This window comes from Panthera pardus, unplaced genomic scaffold (assembly GCF_024362965.1).
Source record: "Panthera pardus isolate Hobbes unplaced genomic scaffold, ASM2436296v1 HiC_scaffold_10, whole genome shotgun sequence".
NCBI lineage: Eukaryota > Metazoa > Chordata > Mammalia > Carnivora > Felidae > Panthera > Panthera pardus.
In genome coordinates this window covers 62984992-63010492 of record NW_026526655.1, presented here as the reverse complement: position 1 = coordinate 63010492, position 25501 = coordinate 62984992, and the positions used below count along the sequence as shown (strand labels likewise).

Here is a 25501-nt window from a genome sequence, read left to right as displayed (position 1 = left end):
TATGAATAAATAATTTTATCATTTAATTCAATACAAATTAGGGTTTTTCCATTTAAGAATAAAGATAATTCGGAATGTCTTAGAAAACTAGCAGTTTCTCTGTATTTATTATTTCAATTATGGTGGGGTATTATTATTGATGGTTTTTAAAAATAAAATTACAGTACATAAAGAGAAGTTTTTAAGTTTCGTACTTCTAAAAGAAAATTGTAAATCCCACTGTTTTAAATAGAAAATAAAAATTCGTATGTAACACTTATTGGAAAAGGGATTTTGCTTATGAGTATTCAGATGAACTCACCTCATATTCTTGACCTTTGCATCATTAATTCAGACAGCCAAGGAGTTTGCCACTAGACCATTTTTAGCGGACTGACTCATTTTTTATGATTCAGTTTTCTGTTAGTTCAATAAACATTTTCTTTAAACATGCCTTTATTGACATATGCTGTAATGCTTTATGTATTTTAAAGCTTTCTACTTCATTTAAATCCCGTTTCTTAGCTGTTTCCTTAGTGATTAAAAGTTCCAGTTGTTCCCTTCAATCTATAACAGCTGCAAGAACAACTCTTCTTTCCAAACCAGCTCTCCTAAATTCCCGTTGTTAGAGTGGGTATCTATATTTAGCCGGTGGGATTAAATTGCAAAGGCTTCAAGCTGGGCAAAGCACACTGATCTGCCTTTTTACAGCTAGACCTGTGTGCTGCGAGGAGCTAAGGCCTTCAGTGTCCCCTTCCTTACCCAGGTTACTCACAAAATGGATTCCCAGCGGGAACTCACAGAGGAACTGCGGCTTTACCAATCCACCCTTCTTCAGGATGGTCTAAAAGATCTCCTGGATGAAAAAAAATTCATCGATTGCACCCTAAAAGCAGGTGACAAAAGTCTTCCTTGCCACAGATTGATTTTGTCAGCTTGTAGTCCTTACTTCCGTGAGTATTTTTTATCTGAAATTGATGAGGGGAAAAAAAAGGAGGTAGTATTAGATAATGTGGATCCTGCTGTATTGGATTTAATCATCAAGTACCTGTACTCTGCCAGTATTGATCTCAACGATGGAAACGTGCAAGATATTTTTGCCTTGGCCAGCCGCTTTCAGATCCCCTCGGTGTTCACTGTCTGTGTTTCCTATCTTCAGAAAAGACTTGCTCCTGGTAACTGTCTAGCCATCTTAAGATTAGGACTTCTTCTTGACTGCCCGAGACTTGCGATCTCTGCCCGTGAATTTGTGTCTGATCGTTTTGTACAGATTTGTAAGGAAGAGGACTTCATGCAACTATCTCCGCAGGAACTGATCTCAGTCATTTCAAATGACAGTCTAAATGTGGAGAAGGAAGAAGCGGTATTTGAGGCGGTGATGAAATGGGTGCGAACAGACAAGGAAAACAGGGTCAAAAACCTTAGCGAAGTGTTTGATTGTATTCGTTTTCGCCTTATGACAGAAAAATATTTTAAAGATCACGTTGAGAAAGATGATATAATTAAAAGCAACCCAGAACTCCAGAAAAAAATCAAAGTTCTCAAAGATGCCTTTGCAGGCAAACTCCCAGAACCTAGCAAAAATGCAGAGAAGGCTGGGGCTGGGGAGGTGAATGGTGATGTTGGTGATGAAGATTTACTTCCTGGTTACCTGAATGACATTCCCAGGCATGGAATGTTTGTCAAAGACCTCATCCTTTTGGTGAATGACACAGCTGCCGTGGCTTATGATCCCACAGAAAATGAGTGCTACCTCACTGCACTGGCTGAGCAGATTCCCCGAAATCATTCTAGCATTGTTACCCAACAAAATCAGGTGTATGTGGTAGGAGGACTATATGTGGATGAAGAAAATAAAGATCAACCTCTACAGTCCTACTTCTTCCAGGTAAGAAGGGCTAGTTTTCTAAAAGTAGAGACGTAAAGGAAAGGCTGCTGTTTACTACCCAGTTACCTGATGTGTGAATCATTCAGGCTGCTTGCATTTTATTCTACTGGATGTCCTATCCAGTCCCTTGCACCTTTGCTACTTACAGAGCTGACAGAAGTACTTAGATCAGTTAACTTAACTGCTTGTTAATATTTAATAAAAGGTTTGGTGAAGAATGAGGTTCTAATTAATGTGTAAGTGAGGACTCAGATTTTCTTTACACTCTTTTACCCACAGTGTTAAGTTTATAGCTGATGGTGACTATAATCCTTCAAAACCCAGTGTGTTAGTAAAACCTAAATTGAAACTTTTAACCCATTAAGTAGGTTAATGTATTTCTCTAAACCGTAGTACTTCCACATTGCAAAAATTATAATTGGTCAGATTTTCAGCCTTTTTCCAGGTTTTCTTGAACTGATTTGAAATTCTTAAGGGTGGTATTTTATCTGTTATTTATGTTTACTGCCTAAAATATAATTTTGTTGAAAATGAAGAGAACTTATATAACTTAATTTACAAACTTTGGGTTACCTTCTGGGAAAAACTACAAAGGTGTCACTAATTTGAATTCATCAATTATATTTAGAAATTTTTATTTACGATGATTTTTTATTTATGACAAGTGACCACATGTATTTGGATCAGAGTTGTACTTCGACATCATTCCAATTTAATCTGTTTTGTGAAACCACAGATGTGTCCAAGAAACCAAATACTCCCAACTAAACTCTTTATAGTTTGTTTGAAGTGAGTTTGTTTCATATTATTAACACATTATATTTTATCCGTTTATGAAGGAATCAGTGGCTTACCCTTTATCTTTAATAATGCCAATTTTTAAGCTACTTTGTAGCTTACAGCTAGCTCAGATGAGTTTGTTTAGATCATAGCTACTCATGGCCTGAGGTTTATGGGCACTTGAACTGGAAAGGCCAAAGATAAGTGTAGAATGTCATACCACAGTCACTGTGTGCTCTCAGTGTGTGACATACTGTGCCTTCACAAAATACTACCTTTAACCAGCTTTTCCTAATCTTGAAAAATGTAATATATATGTTAATCATTCTTAATTTTCAAAGTTCCATTGAAAAATGTTAACTATGAAATACAAAAATAAAACAGAAGCTATAATCCTAAGTGTTTGAATGCATGCCAGAAAATTTCCTAAGCTCTAATTTTAAAATCAGTGAAATTTCAGAAAAGCCAAATTGAATTTAAAAGGCAATCATTATATCTAGGAAGTAAAAATGACATAAAACACAAATGGACAGACAGGTATCTAGAAATCATAGATCAAGGAATACTTAACAGTATTATCTTTATTCTCTTCCATCCTGTTACTACTTTTTTTTTTTTTAATTTAAATCCAAGTTAGTTAACATATGGTGTAATAATGATTTCAGGAATAGAATTTAGTTGTCACTTACATATAACACCCAGTGCTCATCCCAACAAGCCCATCCCCCCACCCCCACCCCTCCAGCGACCCTCAATTTGTTCTCTGTCTTTAAGAGTCTCTTATGGTTTGTCTCCCTCTCTGTTTTTATCTTATTTTTGCCTCCCTTCCCCAATGTTCATCTGTTTTGTTTCTTAAATTCCACATAAGAGTGAAATAATATGATATGTGTTTTTCTCTGACTGACTTATTTCACTTAGCATAATATACTTTAGTTTCATCTACATTGTTGCAAATGGCAAAATTTCATTCTTTGTGATCACCGACTACTCTTACTTTTATGGGCACAGCTTCTCATTTCTGGTTCAAGAAACCTGTTCAATGTTCTTTATAGCTACGAAAACAGCTACACAAAGTTGAAAAGGTCAACTCTCTGTCATTGCCCATGACTTGCTTCTCTTAAAAGGGACAAATAGTGCAACAAGATGCCAGGATAAAAACACCTGACTGTAAGAAGGGTTATTTATGACTCACAAGAAAATATATGAGAATTTCAAGTTTTATATTGTATTTTTCTGCTTGATCCCGTCTGTTTAGAATGTATTAAGTTAGGAGTAGTATGATCTTTGATTGTGTACTATAAATAGATTATGAGAATTTTTTACCTAAGAGAGGGTTGTTTGTTTTGTTTTGTTTTTCATAGAATTAAAAGATTCATCAAATCTTTGAACAGGATCCCATTTTAAAGTAATGTAGGTCCAAACCCTGATTTTAAGGATGAAGAAACTGGAGCCAGACAGGTTAAATAGCTTGACAGATCATCTATAAAAGAGCCTGGTAGACAGTACTGTTACATCTGCTGTACTAAGTGCCCTGATTGGGGAGAGGATGGTGATGTGGACAGTCCTGTACAGTGTGGGCAGTTAACTCTTTGGGATTGTAATTGCTGTTCCCATTTTTAAAAAACAGTGGATTTATATAGCTTGTTTTTGAATATCACTTAAAAGCTCTGTGCTTGACCAATTATTTAACCTTTCTGTGCCTCAGTTTTCTCGTCTGTAAAACAGATAATAAAAGTGGCAATCCTGGAGGACTGAATGAGATTACCCGTGTAAAGTGTTCCGTACGCAGCCTGTCACAGAGTCCAAACTTCATAAATGTTCATCATTATTTCTACTATACTACACACCACTTACTTGCTGAAAGGACTTTTTTTTCAAAAATGAAAAAATTAGCGATCACAACCTAGATGTTAAAATTTGTGTGGGGCGCCTGGGTGGCTCAGTCGGTTGAGCGCCGACTTCGGCTCAGGTCACGATCTCGCGGTCCGTGAGTTCGAGCCCCGCTTCGGGCCCCTGTGCTGACAGCTCAGAGCCCGGAGCCTGTTTCAGATTCTGTGTCTCCCTCTCTCTGACCCTCCCCCGTTCATGCTCTGTCTCTCTCTGTCTCAAAAATAAATAAAATTTTAAAAAAACGTTGAAAAAAAAAAATTTGTGAATGCAGACCTAACAATGCATATGTGAGGATTAAACTGCTCATTTTATCTAGTCTTAATTAGTACTTGCTTTAACCAAAGTTATGAGGTGAAATATACATAGGCTTCTACAGAGACCCTCCCTTGACCACAGCCCTTATTATCTGCACCTACTCTTGGTATCCAGTTATTCTGGGGTTTATTCCTTCTTCTGCTACACAGATGTAGCACTACAGAGAACAACAAATCTGTAACCGCACTCCTTCAAAAAGCAATTTTCTCATGCCTTCATGTCCTAAAATGCAAAGTGGAAAAACGTAAAATTACCAATAGTAAGCGCTGAAACTGATACCTGCCACACCAGAATTACCTACCCGAGAGCATGGGCACCTAGAGAGCTGTCTGAGGCTGGCAGAAGTAGCAGCAGCAAACACAAGCAAGTTACTTCCTAATACAATTTTAAAAAAAGACAGAGGCGAGGGTTTTTCCAATGACTTCCAGCAAAAGGCTAGGAGGTTATAGCCAGAACCCTGCCTATGTCAGAAATAATAAAGCGAAACAGAGAGAAACCTACACAGTTTTGAAGAAAAGAAAAAAGATATTGCCTAACATCCCAGTTGTCTGTGGACTGAGCGACAGGTCCAGCTGTCCTGGCTTGGGGAGCATGTTAAATATAGCATTCGGGGGTCACTCACATACACCCTCCCCACAGTCACAACTTCTCTTCCCCAAGGAGCTAACAGTATTAGGATGCTTTTTTCGAACCTGAACAAGACAACATGGGAAGAAACTTTGACAAGAAACCTCACAGTTCTAACCAAACTCTAGTGACTCTATTCTCTTTTTCCAGATTTTGTTACTTTTAGCTATTTTGGTAAACCAAGCAGAATTTCTCATTTTTCTTGGTAATCCAGAGGTAAAATATGATACTTTTGGATTGCAGTTTTATTTTACCTGCAACATCTTTGACTATCTCAGTGTATTCTTTTTTAATATATATATTTTAAGTTTATTTATTTTGAGAGAGAGAGAACAAGCAGGGGAGGGACAGAGAGAGAGGCAGAGAGAGAATCGCAAGCAGGCTCCATGCTGTCAGCACAAAGCCCGATGCAGGGCTTGATTTCACGAACTGTGAGATAGTGACCTGAGCCAAAACCAAGAGTCAGATGCTTACCCAGCTGAGCCACCCAGGCGTCCCACTATCTCAGTGTATTGTAAACAACACATAGAATATAGCATATTTCTTGGAACAACTGTAACTATTTTCTAACAAGCTGTACAATTCCTTATATATTTTTCTTTCAGCTTGACAACATAGCATCCGAGTGGGTTGGACTTCCACCTCTGCCATCAGCCAGGTGTCTCTTCGGTCTGGGAGAGGTAGATGACAAAATCTATGTAGTTGCAGGCAAAGACCTTCAAACAGAGGCTTCGCTGGATTCAGTATTATGCTATGATCCCGTGTAAGTTGCCATGACATTCCTGTTTCGTAAGCATTCAGGTATATGAATGCCCATTACATATTCATAGCTTTAGAACCTAGAATTAACTGAAAGCATAGAAAACGTGTTTCAAAGCATAGAAATTCTACCGTCTTCTCATTTCAGGACTGCAAAATGGAATGAAGTTAAAAAACTGCCTATCAAAGTCTATGGCCATAGTGTGATTTCACATAAGGGGATGATATATTGTCTAGGAGGAAAGACAGATGACAAGTAAGTACCTAAAATCTCCTTATGGTTTACATCCAAATGATTTTCTTTAACATTTTTTTAAGTAAGCTCTATCCCCAACGTGGCGCTTGAACTCACAAACCTGATCAAGAGTTGCATGCTTCACTGACTGAGCCAGCCGGGCGCCCCTCCAAATGATTTTGTTATTGCAAGAGTTCTTCCCTCCTTTCATCTGAATCTACATACTGAAATGAGACTTGGTTCTCACTTATAACATTTTGGAAGTGAAAGTTTCAAAATAAAATTTTGAAAAGCTATTGGAGGATATTATAAATGATTTCTGAAGGGAAACTGTATAAAAGTTAACAGTTGCTAAAGTATCAAAAAATAAATAAAACTTGTTAAAGTAAATGTGTAGATATTCAGCATATTGCTAGGAACTAGCATGATACCGCCCTCATAAGCATTCTTACAGTTGAAAAGCAGCATTTAGGAGCATAATCAAGTCTTTTTCATTATATTTCACTACGTTAAAGCCAGTGGGCTTTCTTATTCTTTTGGCCACAACTAGATAAAAACTAAGTGTACCTCTTTAATGTTATATCTAAAATATAACTGCTAAACCAATAGTGCATTAAAATATCATGGATTTGTACTTTACCTTCATAAAAGAATTTAGATAGGTGAGTTTGAAACTGAGGAGCCTGGTGACAGAAAAGAAAGCAGTTATTTCCTAAACAATGTTTCACTGATTTACTCCTGGACAGAGTAAAAATATTTAAATATTTTGATAGTCAAAATATTTAACAACTGGTCACAAAGAGGCACTGATCAAACAGAACAGCTGCATCTGGTACACCCATGGCTGCCTAGTTTCTTGTGAGAAAAACAGGATGAAGATTCATATAACTTGATTTCTAGGCACTTCTCAAGGGATAGGTAATTAGGAAAAGGATCTTGTTACTCAAAGGGAGAAGTGACTTCAGAGGGCTCCAAAAGTCAGTCAGTTAAGCCGGGAGCCTGTCTGGTAAAATGAAGATTTTCAGTTTAAATAGTGAGAACTAATGTCCTGCCTCTGAAAACTCTGCCTAATTTGGCTTGTCCTCATTTGCCCGAGCTACTTAACAAATAGAGATAATCCTGGAAAGGGAACCAGAATTAAGAATTATAAGGGCAAAGCAGGAAAGGAGAGTAGAATATGGAAATGTGCTAGAAATAAAGAACTCTATATTCTGAGTTAACAATTAATGGTTATTATTAAATTAAAATGACAAATAGCACAGGAAGTGTGATTTTAAAAAGCAATGGGAACCTAACAAGCAAAAAAAGAAAAAAGAAAAGAAAAGAAACAGACTCATTGATATAGGAAACAAACGGGTGGTTACCAGAGCGGGGAGATGTTGGGGATGGGTGAGACAGGTAAAGGGGATTGAGAGATACAAATTTCCAATCATAAAATAACTCATGGGGATGTAATATACGGATAGGGAATGTAGTCAATAATATTGTTAACAACTTTGTATGGTGACACATGATAACTAGACTTACCCAGGGGGATCATTTCATAATGTATAAAAATATCAAATCACTATGATATACATCTGAAACTAATACGATATGGTATGTCAGTTATACTTCAATTAAAAATAAAATAAAATAAAAATAAATGACTAATTGTTTAAAAAGAACAATGGGTTTTATACAGTCTATCCATATTCAAAGATAACATATTCTGATATTTTAATATTTTCCTTAATCCCAGCCATTCCCATAATTTAAAGGAAGGCCATATTACAAACTTAGTGCAAAATCTTATTTGGGGTATTTTTCCTGAGTAAATAGGATGGAAAATGTGTATTAAGCAGTGTTCTGACTTTGAAAATCTACTGACCCTGCCAAATGATTTAAATTGTTTCCTTCAAGTGGTATTAGTAACCAGGAAATTGATATGTCAGTAAGAAGCATACAGGTCTTGTTGGTAAGAATATATTAATCTTGAGAGTATGATTAACCAAGACAGCATTGCTTGATGAATGCCAAAGAACTTTGAAATGAGTCATTATCTAAAAGTAAGCACTAAATCTCACTAGTTAACACCACTGAATTTGAAGAACATAGTTTTGTATCATGACCTTGTCAAGAAGTTTTAAAATAATACCCATAGTCAAATATTAGAGGAAATGCTTCTACTCCAGATATCTGGTCTTTCATAAGACTAAAGAAAAAAGTTGTCCTCCTAAAACGTTGGGAGTATTGTTTGTTGGCTTTTTTGCTTTACCAAATATATCCAGGGGCACCTGGTTGGTTCAGCTGCTACAGCATATGACCCTCGGTCTTGGGGCTGCGAGTTCAAGCCCCACATTGGGTGTAGAGCTTACTTTAAAAAAGCAAAAACAAAATTAAAAAGCCCACAAATATATCCAGTTGATGAATTATTATTTAGCATTTTGAACTCCTATCAGTAAATTATGGATAACCTTAAGGAACTCTGAGGAACATACTAAGAATAATTCAGATGAGTACAGGTTTTCCTGGTAGCATTTAGCATATAAAACTGCTCTCCTTACTCATCTATTCAGACGACTAGTTGTCTAATCTATAGTCCCAGATTTCTTAAAATACACTGGTGTATTAGTAGTATACTAAAATGAAACAAGCCATCATATTATGGAGTTAAATTTAAAATAGGTACTTTCATACCTAATTATTTTTTAAATTAACTAAGTCATTCCTAGGAGATTCAAACAATAAGATAAACTTAACATTTTTGTTACTTGGCACAAAAAGGATCTATGATCTTTTTTTTAACTCTATCTGTGTCTTCTGTTGAATTTAGCAGCAGATAGGATTAAAATCCACTCTGGGTGATTGCCGAAAGGAAAGATACTCTACCATCCAGTAGAATATTTAAGTTATAAAATAGTTTTAGTGCCCACATTCGCAATTGTCCTTCACTTGTGTCATAGGCTCAGATTCAGAATACTTATGAGTTTTTCTAATTCTGCTTTATGTATCTGAGATGGGAAGCAATGTTAAACGATTAGTGAAATTGCTTCTTTCAGAAAGGAAGGTTCTAAAAGGACCATTTTGTTGTCTTTTATGTTTACAGAAAGTGTACAAACAGAGTGTTTATCTACAACCCAAAAAAAGGAGACTGGAAAGATGTGGCTCCAATGAAAACCCCTCGTTCCATGTTTGGGGTGGCCATACATAAGGGCAAGATTGTGATTGCAGGAGGCGTCACCGAAGATGGCCTTTCAGCTTCAGTAGAAGCTTTTGACCTCATAACCAATAAGTGAGTTGCTGTATCTTACCAAAGCATATGAATCACTCTACTTTTTAACTTTGGATGAAAATGAAGCTTTCTGATTAGGACATGGGGAGAGGAGGGCAGGGAGGCAAGGATTAAGATGAAGTATGTGGGTTCCTTCTACTGTTATTGGGTGTGAAAAGCCTAACATTTTGATGCATTACATGTGTTTGCAACTTGGAACACATAGTCCTCAAGTTAATGTTGGAGTGTTCAATTTGTCCTTATTTGTTATTAACTTAACTTTATGAATTTAGTCGTGCAAAGGTAATACTTCTGAATAATTATATACATGTGGGTGAATATACATGTCTCCGTATGGTGTTTTGATTTGAAATATGTAGAATGAAAAGACCTCCACTTAGCTTATGATATTTGTAAAGCATGAATGCTTCAAATGGTTAATTCTTTTATACTCTTTATAATTTCTTAATATTTTCACTTATAAGCTTTTATTGGCTTAAAGTTAATATGAAAAGACATTTGACAGATATCGTTTATGTAAAATTAGTCTTTTCAAATTTTTTAGTTCACTCATCTAGATAAATACATAGTTTTTACACTCTTAGTTTAGCAATGAAGAAAAATCAGAGCACTGTCATTACTTTTTTAAGGAACCATGTATGCCTGATTACAAAATACACTTTAGTATCTGAAAATCACCAAGGAACTTTTATGGGACAGGATTTTAAACGATCATTAAAAATCGTGTTTTTGAAAACTATCATATAGGTAAACACTCATAAGAAGTTAAAGAAGCAGTGCACAGAACTATAAACACTCTATGTTCATAGCTTTTTCATGTGTATGTATAGACATTTATATTTATAAATCTGTATGCTTTTTGAAAAAAAACAAAATTACACTAAAATGTTGCTTATGGTTATGTCTGGAGGGTATGATCATGGTGGTATTTGTTTTCTTCTATACCTTTTTGTATTTCCAGATTGTCTACAATGTATATGTGCTATTTTTATAGTTAGAAAAACAAATAATATGTTTAGAGAAAGGTCCACTTTTAATGACAGAGAAATAGAATAGAGAGTTGCCAAAATGACTAACTCATTCTAGATTCTTGATACCTCCAACTGATTTTATTAATTTTTATCATTAGTTGTCCTATTTCATATGGCTTTAAACATTAAAAAGTTCCCTTAAATCCTTTATTTAAAAAGATGAAGTCATTAAAAAGAAAATTACTAACTCTAGTTTCTCAACTAGGTTAATTACATGCCTTTACTGCAAAGGATTTAGAGATTTCTTGAGAAATGATGGAAACCAGGCTTTTTAAAAATTTGTATTACCATTCAAATGAAATCCAGCACAGTAAGACTCAGGAGCCCTAGAAGTGTACCAACCCCCCAGTTTATGGCACACATTTTGATAACCATTGCTGAACATGCTAATTGATGAAGGTGAAATAGTCCAAGATTGACATATTGAGGGCTTTATATTTAATCTGGTTACATCTTTCAAATAAAGAAATATTTAGCTATTTTTCAGTAGAAAAACTTAATCTTCTAATTTTAGATGCCTATGCTAACTTGAATTTTTAAATTATAATTTCACGTAATTGTTCAGTAAATAAATTTGGCATTTCCTTAGGTTTTACATTGACTGTCTTTTCAATAATTCCTAGATGGGAAGTAATGACTGAATTTCCCCAAGAAAGAAGCTCCATCAGTTTGGTCAGCCTGGCTGGATCCCTGTATGCCATCGGGGGCTTTGCCATGATTCAACTGGAGTCTAAAGAGTTTGCACCCACTGAAGTCAATGACATATGGAAGTAAGTTTTTTTGACTCCAATTTTTTGGACCAAAGATTAAATCAAATAACTGATAACCGATAAAGCAATTTTGCAGTAAAGAGTAAGCCAGACTTTCCCAACATGTATGCTTCTTCTTGATAGTAGCTTAAACGCTTTTCAAACCTAATTGAACTTTTGCACGTGCCACTTACTTGATGATCAAGTACTGCTTCTAATTAGCTGTGTGCTTGGGAAAGAACTTATCTAGGCCTTTTTCTTAATCAGTAAAATGAGATTCGGACTGTTGATTCTTTAATAAAGCTCTACTCTGCTCTGAAAGTGTACTGCACTAGGCATCCAGTAGAGTGAGGGCTGCTTCCAAACCTTTCTACCAGAGGGTACTTTATTTCCTAAGAGTTCTGAAGAAACATGTAGTTAACTTCTTGAGTTTTCCACAAATTCATTAATTCTGTTTTGATTCTAACTTAAACCGTTTTTGAGTTTTTGAAGATTCAGTTACAAAAGCTTTTTAAAAAAGAAACAGGTGAAAAGGAGCAATCCATTTTACCCCTCAGATCGATGCTGGGCAGGTCTCCGAAGGATGACACCTGCAGTGGTTACTCAGTTGAATATTTTGAAGTTAGGCTTGAAACGAATGTAGTATTTATACAGTGTGTGGGGGGTGGTGAATTTTACCATAGTTTCTAATACAGTGAATGTCCCCTGGAGACCAGGGCACATACAGGAAGTCTTAGGAGCAGAAGTGTAAGTTGTGTCATGGAGAGCCACATGGTTGGGGCAGGGCATACAGAATGCAGATATCTGGTTACCACTAGGATACCACATGTGTCTGTCAAATGGCACCTGCTGCCTTCAGCCCAGGCACTGTGTTTGCTGATAAAAATTTATAGGAGGCAGATCTCAGTTGCTTGAGGTAAGCATTAGTGAGTTGATACCGTACACTCATCCAGAAACTGCCAAATTCATGCTTTCCCTCTCAGCTGAAGGCCAGCCCCCACTCTCAAGGATGGATGCTCTTCCTTGGTCTGTCACCAGATTGTCTGGAACCTTGGTACTCAAAGTATGGTCTATGGACCACCAGTGGTGGCATCTCCTGAGAGCTTCTTAGAAATGCATAATCCCAGGTCTCACCCCAAATTTAATCAGTATCTTCATCTTAACAAGTGATTTGCTCACTAATTTAAATTTTTAGGGAGGGAGGGAGGCAAACCATAAGAGACTCTTAAAAACTGAGAATAAACTGAGGGTTGATGGGGGGTGAGAGGGAGGGGAAAGTGGGTGATGGGCATTGAGGAGGGCACCTGTTGGGATGAGCACTGGGTGTTGTATGGAAACCCATTTGACAATAAATTTCATTTTTAAAAAAATAATAAAAATAAATAAATAAATTTGTAGGGATAGCTTTGGAAGAGCGATCAGTGAAGGCATACCGCCAAGGCCAAGAGTAGAAAGTGGATATTACTGCTTCTATACCTGACCCACCACATGCCTTATTCCCTGGTGAACTGAAAGGCTGAAAGACAGGTGGCTTAACCAAGGAATTATTTTATGCATCAAACATTATTTCCTTGTGTTGTTGTAATAGTAACTAGCTATGTAGAAGGCAAGAAAAAAAGTAGCTATAAAGGGAAGGTAAGTATTACTCATCTTTCCCCACCCCAAAAGAGGAGGAGGAACAAAAAGAAACCAGAGATTTCCAGGGAGGAAAGGAGCTATCTTAGGGAGAAGTTGAGATGGAAAAAGGCTGGAAGCAGTAGGGAAAAAAAGAATGAAATAATGGAGGGCTGAGAAGGTTAGGGTTTTTGGAAAACAGGGATAAGCACAAAGAGTGAATAGGCAGTGATCCTTAACCCTGGCTGCACATTAAAATCACCTGGGATGGGGGTGCCTGGGTGGCTCAGTCAGTTGAGCGTCCGACTTCGGCTCAGGTCATGATCTCACAGTCCATGAGTTCGAGCCCTGCATCGGACTCTTTGCTGACAGCTCAGAGCCTGCAGCCTGCTTCAGATTCTGTGTCTCCCTCTCTCTCTGCCCCTCCCCTGCTCATGCTCTGTCTCTCTGTCTCAAAAATAAATAAAAACATTAAAGAAAAAAAATTTTAAATCACCTGGGAGGCTTTTAAAATATACCAGCGCCTGGACCTTAACGCAGGCCAATTAAATCAGGATTTCTGCAGTGAGGTCCCAAAACCTTCTCAGGTGATTCTACTATGCAGCCAGCGTCAAAAACACTGATGTTAGGGAATGGTGCTGTCAATCAGCTGAATCCCACATGAGCCACTGTGGTTCCTAAAGGTGGTCAAAAGCTAAGTTGCTTCAGCAGGAGGATGTTGTAGGCAGCAAAGTAGAGCATCTCCTGCTAAAAGTAGCCCTTATATTGCTGAGGGGAGCCTGAAAGAGGCATCCTCTCTGATTATGTTTGATTTTGCAATTAGGACAGTGGTTCCCAAAGTTGCTTGCTCACTGGAATCACATAGGGAGCTTCAAAAAGTACTGACACCTCTTTCCTACCTCTATGGACTATGATTTCATTTTCTAGAGTATGGTCTGGGCTTTTAAACTTTCAAAAGACCCCTGGATGATTCTAATATGCAGACAAGTTTGGGAACCGCCAGATTGGGGAAAGGCAAGAATGCATTCATCACTGTCTGCTTGGCTGTAAAATTTTAAATTTAGGTACTGGTGTTTTCCACTTGGGTGATAAAATCTAGAGCAATAATTCTCAACTCTTGCTGCGTATTAGAATCACGTCAGGAACTTTAAAAAATGTTCTTGCCCAGGCCATACTCCATACCAGTTAAATCAGTCTCTGGGGGTAGGACCCAGGCATCAGTATTTTTAATGTCTCTAGTGGTTCCAAATGTGCAAGTCAAGTTTGAAAACCAGTGATCTGCTGTGGTTTCCAAGGCAGCATCAGCACCACCTGTGTACTTGTTAAATATGCACATTCTCAGGCCTTACCTCAGATCTACTGAAACTCTGGGATTGGGGGGTCCAGCCATCTGTGTTCTAGCAAGACCTCCAGGTGACTCAGATGTGCACTGAAGTTGACGGCCACTTAAATTCTACTCCTGAAACTAATATTACACTGTATGTTACCTAACTAGAATTTAAATAAAAACTTGAAACATTAAAGAGAAAAAAAAAAGTTGAGAGCCACTGATCTTCCAGAAAGGTGGCTGCCCACTTGTCCTCAACTTCCTGGTGAATCTCTACTCACATTTGCAGAGATGAGAACTATCAGTATACCACATTCCAAACATATAGACCCTCTTAGTGTGATATGTAAAAAAAAAAAAAAACCCAAAAACCTTCCATTCTCGTATTTTTTGCTGAAATCTTTCCATTATTTAGGATTGACCAAGCTGAAAGTAAAAATATAACTGTCACTGGGGCACCTGGGTGGTTCAGTCAGTTGAGCATCCGACTTCGGCTCAGGTCATGATCTCACAGCTGTGAGTTTGAGCCCCGCGTCGGGCCATGTGCTGATGGCTCAGAGCCTGGAGCCTGCTTCAGATTCTGTGTCTCCCTCTCTCTGCCCTTCCCCTGCTTGCACTCTGTCTCTCTCTCTCTCAAAATAAATAAACATTAAATTTTTAAAAATTAAAAATAAATAAAAATAAAAAATACATAACTGTCAGGAAGCAAATGCTTTTAAGCCTCATTTAACCTGATATTGCTTAAATGTGGTCACTTTTTCTTTAAGTCACTTAAAACCGTTCTTTTAATTTGTTGCCCCAAATTTTGTATAGATAATTAAAGTTCTTCCCTTTATTAGTGGTAAAATATTTTTTGTCTACTTTTCTCAATGTAAAAATCACTTGGTGTACAGTACAAATCTTGAAAATTAAATTTGGACTATTGTTAAAATTAAGTCAGATAGGACATATCTTACATAAGTATGAGCTACTTTTAAAAATTATTACTTTAAATCATCATCATAGAATGATTTGGCGGTATTTCCTTTGTGCCAAGTATTAATAGCTTCTGGAGGAGGGAGAATACTAACGTGAATAAGATATATTATTTGCCCTCAAATACCCTTGAGCTTGTTGAGGACATAAATATGAGGAAAAATTTTCAATAGAATGGTAACTGCTATAATAGATACTATATAAAGGACAATGTGAGAAATGAAGGGAAAGCTACAAAAAGGCTTCAGAGAGAGGGCAGCGTTTAGGAATTCCTCATGCAGAGAAGGCATTCCAGGCACCAGGCAGAGTAGAGGCACACATATTTCAAAGCAATTCAAGTTCCTGTATCTTTATAACCGTGAATATTCCCTGAGGGAACAACCTAATGTTAGTTCTTACCTAACATCAAATGCAAAATCTAATAGTACTCACACAGGACAATAAAGCAGAAGGGAATGGATTCTTCTGGAGTAATCACTAGCATCAGCTGCCATGGTGGGCACCACTGTATGGGAAGGATTGAAATTATAATCAAGGTGACCAGCTGTCCCTGACTTTTCAGTTCTTACTCTTAATGTAGAGTCTGCTGACTTTGACTCATAGCGACCAGCCATCTTTATCAATCCAAATGTGAATGACTGATTAACTGTTACTCTTCATCTCTGCACAGTCTTTGATTCCCAGAGAAGGCTTAATTAACTGCCTAAACATCCAGATTAAACACCATGGCGGTGGTTCAGACATATGCTCAGAGAAAGCATATTTGAGGAGGAATTCAAATGATATTGTACCAGTCAGGTGTGTCCTCCTCTAGTTAAGAGCCAATAGGTTTTTCTCAAAGACCCACATTCGTATATTTAATACAAGGAAACGTACAGAACTATCTATTTAAAAACTGCTTATTGATTACTTTTTTTTTCTCCATCAGGTATGAAGATGATAAAAAAGAATGGGCTGGGATGTTGAAGGAAATACGTTATGCTTCAGGAGCTAGTTGCCTAGCAACACGTTTAAACCTCTTCAAACTGTCTAAACTATAAACCGGGAGGTGAAAAAACACAATAGAATGGAATGTGGTTTGTTTGGATAATAGGGCTTTAATTTATTATGTTTTCAAAAGCCTATACAGAGATTGATGTAGAAATTATTCACTAATTACTGTCCATGAGGTTAGCAGTGGGTGTCAAAACCTCAGTCATTGAATCTTCAATGTAACGATCATTGTTTAAAACCATTTTCTAGTAGGAAATTAAGTATTAAGTTGAACATATTATACCTTTTGTTAATCTGTCTCACTCGATTGTAAAGAAATTTTCTAAATTTGAGTTGTTTACTAATTCTTTCATTTGCATTGTTATGGTAACTTTACACTCATTTTCTATTATGAATGAAATTGGAGAATGAAACATGTACATCTACATTTTTTAATGTTTAAAATGTCAAAAACTTTCCCTCGCGCTTCAAGATATGACAAGATTCTATGCATTATATTAAAGATTACATACCATGATAAAACTTTGGAAATGCTATTTAAAAAGTATAATAAATGGGTTTCATTTGAAGGGGAAAAAACCTCTAAGTAGTCAACTTTAAGTGGTCTTTCTTTTTTTCTCCATTCCTTTCGTGACACTAGTATATTGTTTATGATTTAAATCAAATTTAATTTGGCAGGGGGTGGTACCTGGGTGACTCAGTCGGTTAGGCGTCCAACTTTGGTTTCAGCTTAGGTCATGATCTCACAGTTCCTGAGTTCCAGCCCCGCATTGGGCTCTGTGCTGACAGTGCAGAGCCTGCTTGGGGTTCTCTCTCTGCCCCTCCTGCTCTCTCTCTCTCTCTCTCTCTCAAAATAAATAAACTTTTTTTAAAAATTTAGTTAAAAACAGTAAACCAGTCTTCAAGCCATTGACTACAGTGTCTGTGATAGGAGGGTTGGGGACTGTCCTTAGGAAATGAACTGATTCTCTAATTGCTGGGCAGAAGTTGGGGCCAGTGAGGTGTATATTTGTGTATTTGTCGGTTTAAGTTTTATCTATATATTCCATGAAAGAGCTACCTATTTGCAAATTTCTGATAGAAAGGTGACTGGGGTGCCTGGGCAGCTCAGTCAGTTAAGTGTCCAATTCTTGATTTCCACTCAGGTCATGATCTCACAGTTCATGAGATCACGCCTCACATGGGGCTCTGCACTAATAGCACAAAGCCTGCCTGGGATTCTCTCTCTTCTTGGTCCCTGCTCAGGTGCATGTGCATGCTTTCCCTCTCTCAAAAACAAACTTTTAAAAGAAAAAAGAAAAAAAAAAAAACGGAAAGATGACTGCATTATTGCGTTTTCTAGGATGTGAAACCCTATACTCAAGCAGTTTGTTGTTAGTATATGCATTAGGCTGGCTCTTCAGTGTGTCCACAGCCATCACATTCAACTCTGTGCAAGTCACCAAGTAATCGTCGTTCGTGGGTTTCACATGCTTTTGCAGACATGTTCGACTTCTAGCCTTACACATGTCGCTTTCTGAGAAATCTGACTTGGAACTAATTTGGAGTATTCCATTATTATTTGTCAAGCAATTTCATAAAGAACAGTTGAGTGGTCATACAGTTTTATTGTCTGTACTGTAAATATGGAAACATATCCAATAAAAATCAGTTTTATTTTGGATCTTTGAAGTAGAATCCTGGCTACTTTTCTGTATTGACAGAAACTATTCTAAACTATCCAGGATTATATAATCAACAAATCCTGAAGGTGGGAAATTCTACAGGTTGTTCAGCAGATAAACTTTCGAAGAGAAAGGGCTGGTGTGGGATACTTCTAGATTAAGACACATTTAAAAGGTTGTGGGGAGGCAAATTATGGTGTCTAGAGATGCAAACCTGAGTGATAAAACTGTAAGAGGAAGTGCTTACTATAAAAGCAAGACAGGGATGCCTCGGTGGCTCAGTTGGTTAAGCGTCCAGCTCTTGATCTCAGTTCAGGTCTTGATCTCAGGGTTGTGAGTTCAAGCCCCATGTTGGGGAGAGAGTGCAGACCGACACAGACATGATATTACGTTGTAAAAATAATGCTTTGGGATGATGGAAATGTTCTGGAATTAAATAGTGGTAATGGTTGCACAAACTTGTGAATACGCTAGAAAACCACTGCATTGTATACTTTAAAAGGGTGAATTTTATGGTATATGAATTATATCTCAATGAAAAAAGAATGCTTTAAAAAAAAAGAATGTTTTGTTTATAACAACTCCAGTTATTTAAATAGAAAGATCATCAAACAAAAATATGTAAGAATATATACATAAATAAAGCCATTTGGGTAGGGCAGCCTAGAGGAAGGAGAGTACGAGATGTGGTACACTAGAAGTCACATTACGTGTAACAGTAAGTGAAAGGTACATCAGGGTCATTTAATCAAGATTTCCCTGTATTCAAAGTACACAATAACTAGGTTTTCATTTATATCCAAAGAAAACAATTTATAATCCTCCTCATTCTAACCATTTTTTAAATTTTTTTAACGTTTTTATTTATTTTTGAAAGAGAGCATGAGTGAGGGAGGGGCAGAGAGAGAGAGAGAGACACAGAATCTGAAGCAGGCTCCAGGCTCTGAGCTGTCAGCACAGAGCCTGACTTTGGGCTCAAACTCACGAACCGTGAGATCATGACCTGAGCCGAAGTTGGACGCTTAACCAACTGAGCCACCCAGGTGCCCCAGTCTAATCATTTTATTCTTAAAGTGCTTACTATTTTTTTTTTTTTTTTTTTTTTTTTGCTTACTGTTATGTATTGCATTTCACACCATGCAAAGTAATATTTTAAACAAGTGCTTCAACTAAACCTAAATCAAATATCAACACACCAAAATCCATGCAGGACACGTTTGGTTTTGCTTTTTTTTTAAATGTTTATTTTTGGGAGAAAGAGCGAGCGGGTTGAGGAGGGGCAGAGAGAAAAGGGCACAGGATCCAGAGCAGGCCCTGCGCTTACAGGAGAGAACCCAATATGGGGCTCAAACCCATGAACCACAAGACCATGACCTGATCGGAAGCTGAACTCTCAACCGACTGAGCCACCAGGTGCCCCAGGACACATGTTTTATAGCTATGCTTAAGACTCAAGGCATTCTGGCTACCAACTTATTTTGGGACAGAATGAATTTAGAAGGTCATGAAGTCAGAAGATAGCAAGCTTCAAATGCTAATTACCTGCACTTACACCAAGTAGCCTGAGGATAGTTACAACATGGCTTTCTGCTGAGTACAAATATACCACACTTGGAAGAAGGGCTAGGGATTACGTCCCATAGTAGGTCCCTAGTTACTATTTTATTAAATAAATGTGTTGTAAGGCAAGAGAAAATCATTATTCCCCCAGCATGTATACGATCAGACCAGGTTAAGTTTGGTCCACTTTCTGGGGTGCCCGGGTGGCTCAGTCGGTTGAGTGTCTGACTTCGGCTCAGGTCATGATCTCGTGGTTTGTGAGTTCGAGCCCCACATCAGGCCCTCTGCTGTCCACACAGAGCCCACTCCAGATCATCTGTCCCACACCCCCTCTCTCTCTGCTCCTTCCCCTCTTGCACTCTCTCTCAAAAAAAAACATTTAAAAAAAAAATAAAAGATTGGTCGCTTTCCCCCTCAGCTACCACTCCATTTCTTTACTTCCATTTATTTATTTAAAAAAAAAAAAAAAAAAAAATCCCGTCTCCTCCTGGTTTCTATTAAACCAGTCAAGCTTTCACACCTAGCACTTCACCAAAACTACTCTTTTCAAGGTTACCAATGATTTTCATGTCGATAAATTTAACAGTCATTTCCCAGTCCTCATTTTACCTGATGGCAGCATCTGATACAACTGCTCACCTCTCCCTCCTTGAAATGCTTTCTCTACTTGGCTTCTAGGAAGTGTTAGTACCTATGACTTTCCCTCCTACCTCACTGGCCACCTGTGGCAGATACACAATATGCACTGCTGTATTCCCAGCACCTAAAACAGTTACTGACACTTAGTAGGCCCTCAAAGAATGAACTGTGAATGATTCAAGTTTCTTCAAAGCTACAAGTCTTTTATATTAAGAATTTTATACAATTTCCCAACCAGATAGTAGAGAAAGATTAAATATTGGAGAAAGTAAAATGTCTGTTTAATAGGTATTCAATTGACCTTGAAACCAGTCAATTCTGTACTATCATTTTTCAGTTGAGTCAGGCCCCTTAATTAAAATAAGTTCAAATGTGACACACCAGCATCACGAATTTTAATTTAAAACTACAGTCATGATTTGCCTTCTCCAAATATACATTCTCTCAGGTAGTCCATCCGAGCTTCCTTTGTTGACAGTGCCATAGAGTTCCATTCAAAATGAGGGATCTGTAAAATACGCAACGTAGTTTGAATTTAAAGTTTTAAAGCAACAACAAAAAGCATCAGAGAAGACTCGTAAGCACTACTAAGCCAAACTGTAGGAGCCTATTAAATTAGCTCACAGAAGCATAAACCATTTTTAGAAGCCAGGTGGGTCCTTCTCCCAGATAAAACCCAGATACCTCCTTCTGCCTCACGGCTACTTTCACCTTCCTGTTCCTACAATACCAAAAGTGGACATTTTTTCCTGTGTACCTTTGCTACATACACACACTAGCCTTTTTCTCTTGTATCTCTACCCATCTCCACAGTGCCTCTCTCTCTTGTAAGATAAATTAATATAAAAACCAACAGGTCTTCTACAGATAATAAAATAAATGATTTTTATTTCCTATTCAAAAAACATGGAGAATGTCTGTTTTGGAGATATTTTAATATAACTGTTTTTTTAATATTAAAAAAAGGTAATTCTAGAACTGTCACATTAAAAGGGAACACATACTGGATGGACCTAGAGAGTATAATGCTAAGTTAAATAAGTCAGACAGAGAAAGACAAATACCATATGACTTCATTCATGTGTGATTAAGAAACAAAACAAATGAACAAACAAAAAAAGAGACCAAAAAACCGGACTCTTTTTTTTTTTTTTTGAGAGAGAGAGAGAGGTAGAGAGAGTGAGCACATGCGTGTGCCTGCATGCAAGTGAGGGAGGGGCAGAGGGAGAGAGAAAATCTCTGCTGACAGCTCAGAGCCCAACACAGGGCTTTGTCTCACGACCGTAAGATCATGACCTGAGCCAAATTAAGAGTCCGACGCTTAACTAATTGAGCCACCCAAGAGTCCGAAACACCGGATTCTTAAATACAGAGAACAAACAGGTAACCACCTGTCAGAGAGGAGGTGGGTGGAGGGGAAGGGTGAAATAGATAAAGGGGATTAAGAGGTACAAACTTCTATTTGCAAAATAAATAAATTATGGAGATGAAAAGTAGAGCATAGGGAATTTAGTCTGGAAGACTGCAAAATGTTTGAGGACAGATGATCACTACACTTAATTGTGGTGAGCACTGAGTAATGTATAGAATTGTTGAATCATGTTGTATACCTGAAATGAATATAAAAATGTATGTTAATTATACTCCAATTTTTAAAAAAAGAAAACACATGTACATCTAGTTTTCTGAGTTCTTTAGGGGCAGAATTACATCAGTATTTCATACCTGAATTACACGATACCCCAAAATTTCCAAATGTCGTTTTTTCATAGCAGATTTCCCCTTTAAATGAGGGATGTTTCTACAAAAAGCTCTTGAATCCAAAAATTCCAAAGCAATCCTACACAAGATTAAAAATATATATATTTACTTCTGAAATCAAAATGAAAAACTAAGTAATTATAAGTGTTTCAGGAACAAAGTTACATCTTCATAAATTAACAAAAACCAAATGAATATATGAGTATGCTAAGTTATTATTCTACTTAAATTGGTAACTAGGGACAAATAAGGCTACTCATTAGAATTTATACCATATTATAGTAAAAATTTCCATGCTTTCTCATTTGTTTCCTTGTCCAACATATATTTATTATGCAACTACCATATGGAAGGCACTGTGAGGGACACAAACATAAAGAGATACAGCTTATAGTCTAACAAAACATGTGATACATATTAAGTAACTGTAATGCAGTGTAGGAAGTGGCTAAGTGCTATGAGATAAGTAGAGATGTATGGGAGCTCCAAAGAAGATACTATTTACTTCCACTGAGGACAATCAGAGGGTTAGCACTTTAGTTAGATTGCTGAGCTTTGGACAGCAAAGGACAGAGAGTAAGTCAGAAGACACATGAAAAGCAAAGACACAGGAAAAGATGATATGAGCAGCAGATACTCCTACAATTAATCCTTGTTAACAGAGTTCATTAAGTTATGCCAAATTTAACGTTTAATTAACAAAATCTGAAACTAAGAAATAAGATACCTTTCAGCTCCTGGTGGCAGTGTTGATCCAGTTATTTGGGTATTTGATTCCCAGTGCATTTCTGGTAGTTTTCCCAAAGCTATATTATTGCTTCCATATGGAAGAGGTTTTTTTCTTTTATCCAAGATACACTCAAAATCTAAGGAAGTACAGGAATCAACAGTATGAATTAAGTAAATTCCTACAGGTATAGGTTTAAAGATATATTTTATTTACTTAAAAAATTTTTTAACATTTATTTTTGAGAGAGAGACAGAGAGTGAGAGAGGGGGGAGAGAGAGAGAGAGAGAGAGAGAGAGAGCGAGTGTGAGTGAGGAAAGGGCAGAGAGAGGGAGACAGAGGATCCGAAGCAGGCTCCGCGCTGTGAGTGCAAAGCCTGATGCAGGGCTCAAACTCACAAACTGTAAGATCATGACCTGAGACGAAATCAAGAGTTGGCCACCTAAATGACTGAGCCACTCAGGCGCCCTAAAGATGTATTTTAAACATGTATATACATATATAGAGACATACATATCTATAGATACAAACAAAGAATGATGTACCTCCCTAATTACCCAACTTGTTTTATAAGATCTGGTCCAGTGGCACCTGTCTTTGAAAATCAATCAATAAAAATCAACCAACAAGTATTACTAAACTAGATTTAGCATGGAATTATATTTAGCACTGGTACAGGCCAAATCACATTAAGTTTTATTTTAATCCTCTTAAATCTCCTGGTAACATTTGGAGAAAGCTAAACCCACTCATCTGAAGGAAAGGTTCAAACATGTATCCTGTCTTTCCTGCAGGAACTGTACATGAGTAACTAAATAGTTGATATGGGTAAGTTCTTTTTAGACAAAATCCAGCTAATGCAGAAGAAATGATACAGAATATCACTACTTTACCACCCCAACGAATGATGGATTTAGACAATAATTTTAATGGCTAATAAAATCTGTAGGTGAAAAACTGATAGGAGAACTTTCTAATGGATAAGCTGATGAATCTTTAATATAATAAAAATAAGACAACCAGCATAGTGTGTCTTCTGATATGATGCACTAAGAAGTTCATACCACTTATGAAATAGTCTGGGCAAAATAAATAAATGACAGGAATCTAGCCTGAATCTAATCAAGCCCCTAGACCTAAGGACTGGCTTACAGGAAAACAAGGGATGCAGGAGCATGTTGAATGATACAACAGGGTTGCAACTGGAAAAGTCTAGATGGTGAAAAAAAATTTCTTTCAATAAATAAATTGTAAGGGGAAAAGAGAAAAGTAGAACTTAAAAATGTAATGTTTGGATTCCAATTTCAAAAAATAAACAGTAAAATAAAACATACAAAAGACAATTGAGACATTCGAACATTGACAAGCTATGTGATATTAAGAAATTATTGGGGCGCCGCCTGGATGGCTCAATTGGTTAAACGTCCAACTTCATTTGGTCATGGTCCAACCTTCGTTTGGACAGGTCATGATCTCACAGTACCTGAGTTCCAGCCCTGTGATCCGCTCTCTGCTGTCAGCACAGAGCCCACTTTGGATCCTGTTCTCTCTCTCTGCCCCGCCCAAGCTCTCACGTACACACTCTGTCAAAAATAAACACGTATTTTTTTAAGTTTACTTACTTATGAGAGAGAGAGAGAGAGAGAGAGAGAGAGAGAGAGAGAGGAAATGAGCAGAGGACAGGCAGAGAGAGGGAGAGGGAGAATCCCAGGCAGAGAGAGGGAGAGGGAGAATCCCAGGCAGGCATTTGCTGTCAGCACAGAGTTCGACCTGGGGGGCTTGATCCCAGGAACCACTGAGCCACCCAGGCTCCCCAAAAATAAACATTTAAAAAATTATTATGAATGGCTATAGGGGTGATCATGATGGTACTGTGGTTGTGCATCTTTTTAGATATACATTTTAAGATGGTATGTCTGATTTGCTTGAAAAGGATCAAGTGAATTTTGATAACTGTTGATGCTGGGTGGAGGTTCATCATGCTATTCTATCTTTGTACTTGTTTTGAAATTTTTTTGTAATAAAAACAATGGTAAAAATATTTAAACCAAGAAAAACAAAACAGGACCGAAATGAAAAAAGAACAACAAATGAAAAGGAGGGAAGAGTAGGTTTAGTTATCTGCTTTTTATACATAAGGGAAACTGAGGCACTGAAGCAACTTCAAGCTAAGTATCAAACATGAAATACAGTTCTCTCATTGAGGGAACGAATTCTGGAGCTAGAATGCCTAGGTCAAATACTGGCTCAGCCATTTGCCAACTATATAACCTTGGGCACACAATAATGTCTCTGGGCCTCAATTTCCTAATATATGAAATAGAAGAATTTATGTATCTAGTAAGGGCATAATAAAGAAGTTTATTATATATAAAGCATTGAAGACGGCATCTAACACGTAAGAAACAATATGTAGTTATATCAATTGCTATTGCTGTTGTTGTATGAAACTGCAGCATTGTTTGACAGCTGCGTGTACCAACAAAATATCCTCAAAAAAATCTAAGGATTAAATAAACATCACATACTCACTCAATGAAATATGTATGAAGTCACTAAAAATAATATATATCTATGGGCACAGAAAAATATTTACAATATGTAAACATAGCTACAACCACTATATAGAATAAGCCCTTTTTTGTTTTAAACAAGTCAGAAAAACAGACAGTAAAAGTAAACAATGATTAAACATGGTAATTCTTCTTTTTTGT

General features: G+C 37.1%; 2 protein-coding genes across 5 annotated transcripts in view; one reads left to right on the top strand and one right to left on the bottom strand.

Moving 5' to 3' along the window:
• Positions 1 to 670: 670 nt before the first annotated feature.
• KLHL41 (kelch like family member 41) lies at positions 671 to 17024 on the top strand. The gene is made up of 6 exons (XM_019458813.2): positions 671 to 1867; positions 6085 to 6242; positions 6387 to 6494; positions 9562 to 9747; positions 11402 to 11548; positions 16372 to 17024. Exons 1-6 carry the CDS (start codon positions 758 to 760, stop codon positions 16481 to 16483), a joined length of 1821 nt encoding a protein of 606 aa, XP_019314358.1. The 5' UTR covers positions 671 to 757; the 3' UTR covers positions 16484 to 17024.
• A 3648-nt stretch (positions 17025 to 20672) lies between these two features.
• Positions 20673 to 25501, bottom strand: part of FASTKD1 (FAST kinase domains 1) — a 47573-nt gene continuing 42744 nt past the window's right edge. For all 4 annotated transcript variants that reach the window (XM_019458873.2, XM_019458893.2, XM_019458903.2 and 1 more), the window contains 3 exons: positions 22788 to 22926; positions 22025 to 22139; positions 20673 to 20807 (listed from right to left, as the gene is read on the bottom strand). In XM_019458873.2, coding sequence (XP_019314418.1) covers positions 20712 to 20807; positions 22025 to 22139; positions 22788 to 22926 — 350 coding nt within the window. In that variant the 3' untranslated portion in view covers positions 20673 to 20711. The remainder of the gene's footprint in view (positions 20808 to 22024; positions 22140 to 22787; positions 22927 to 25501) is intronic.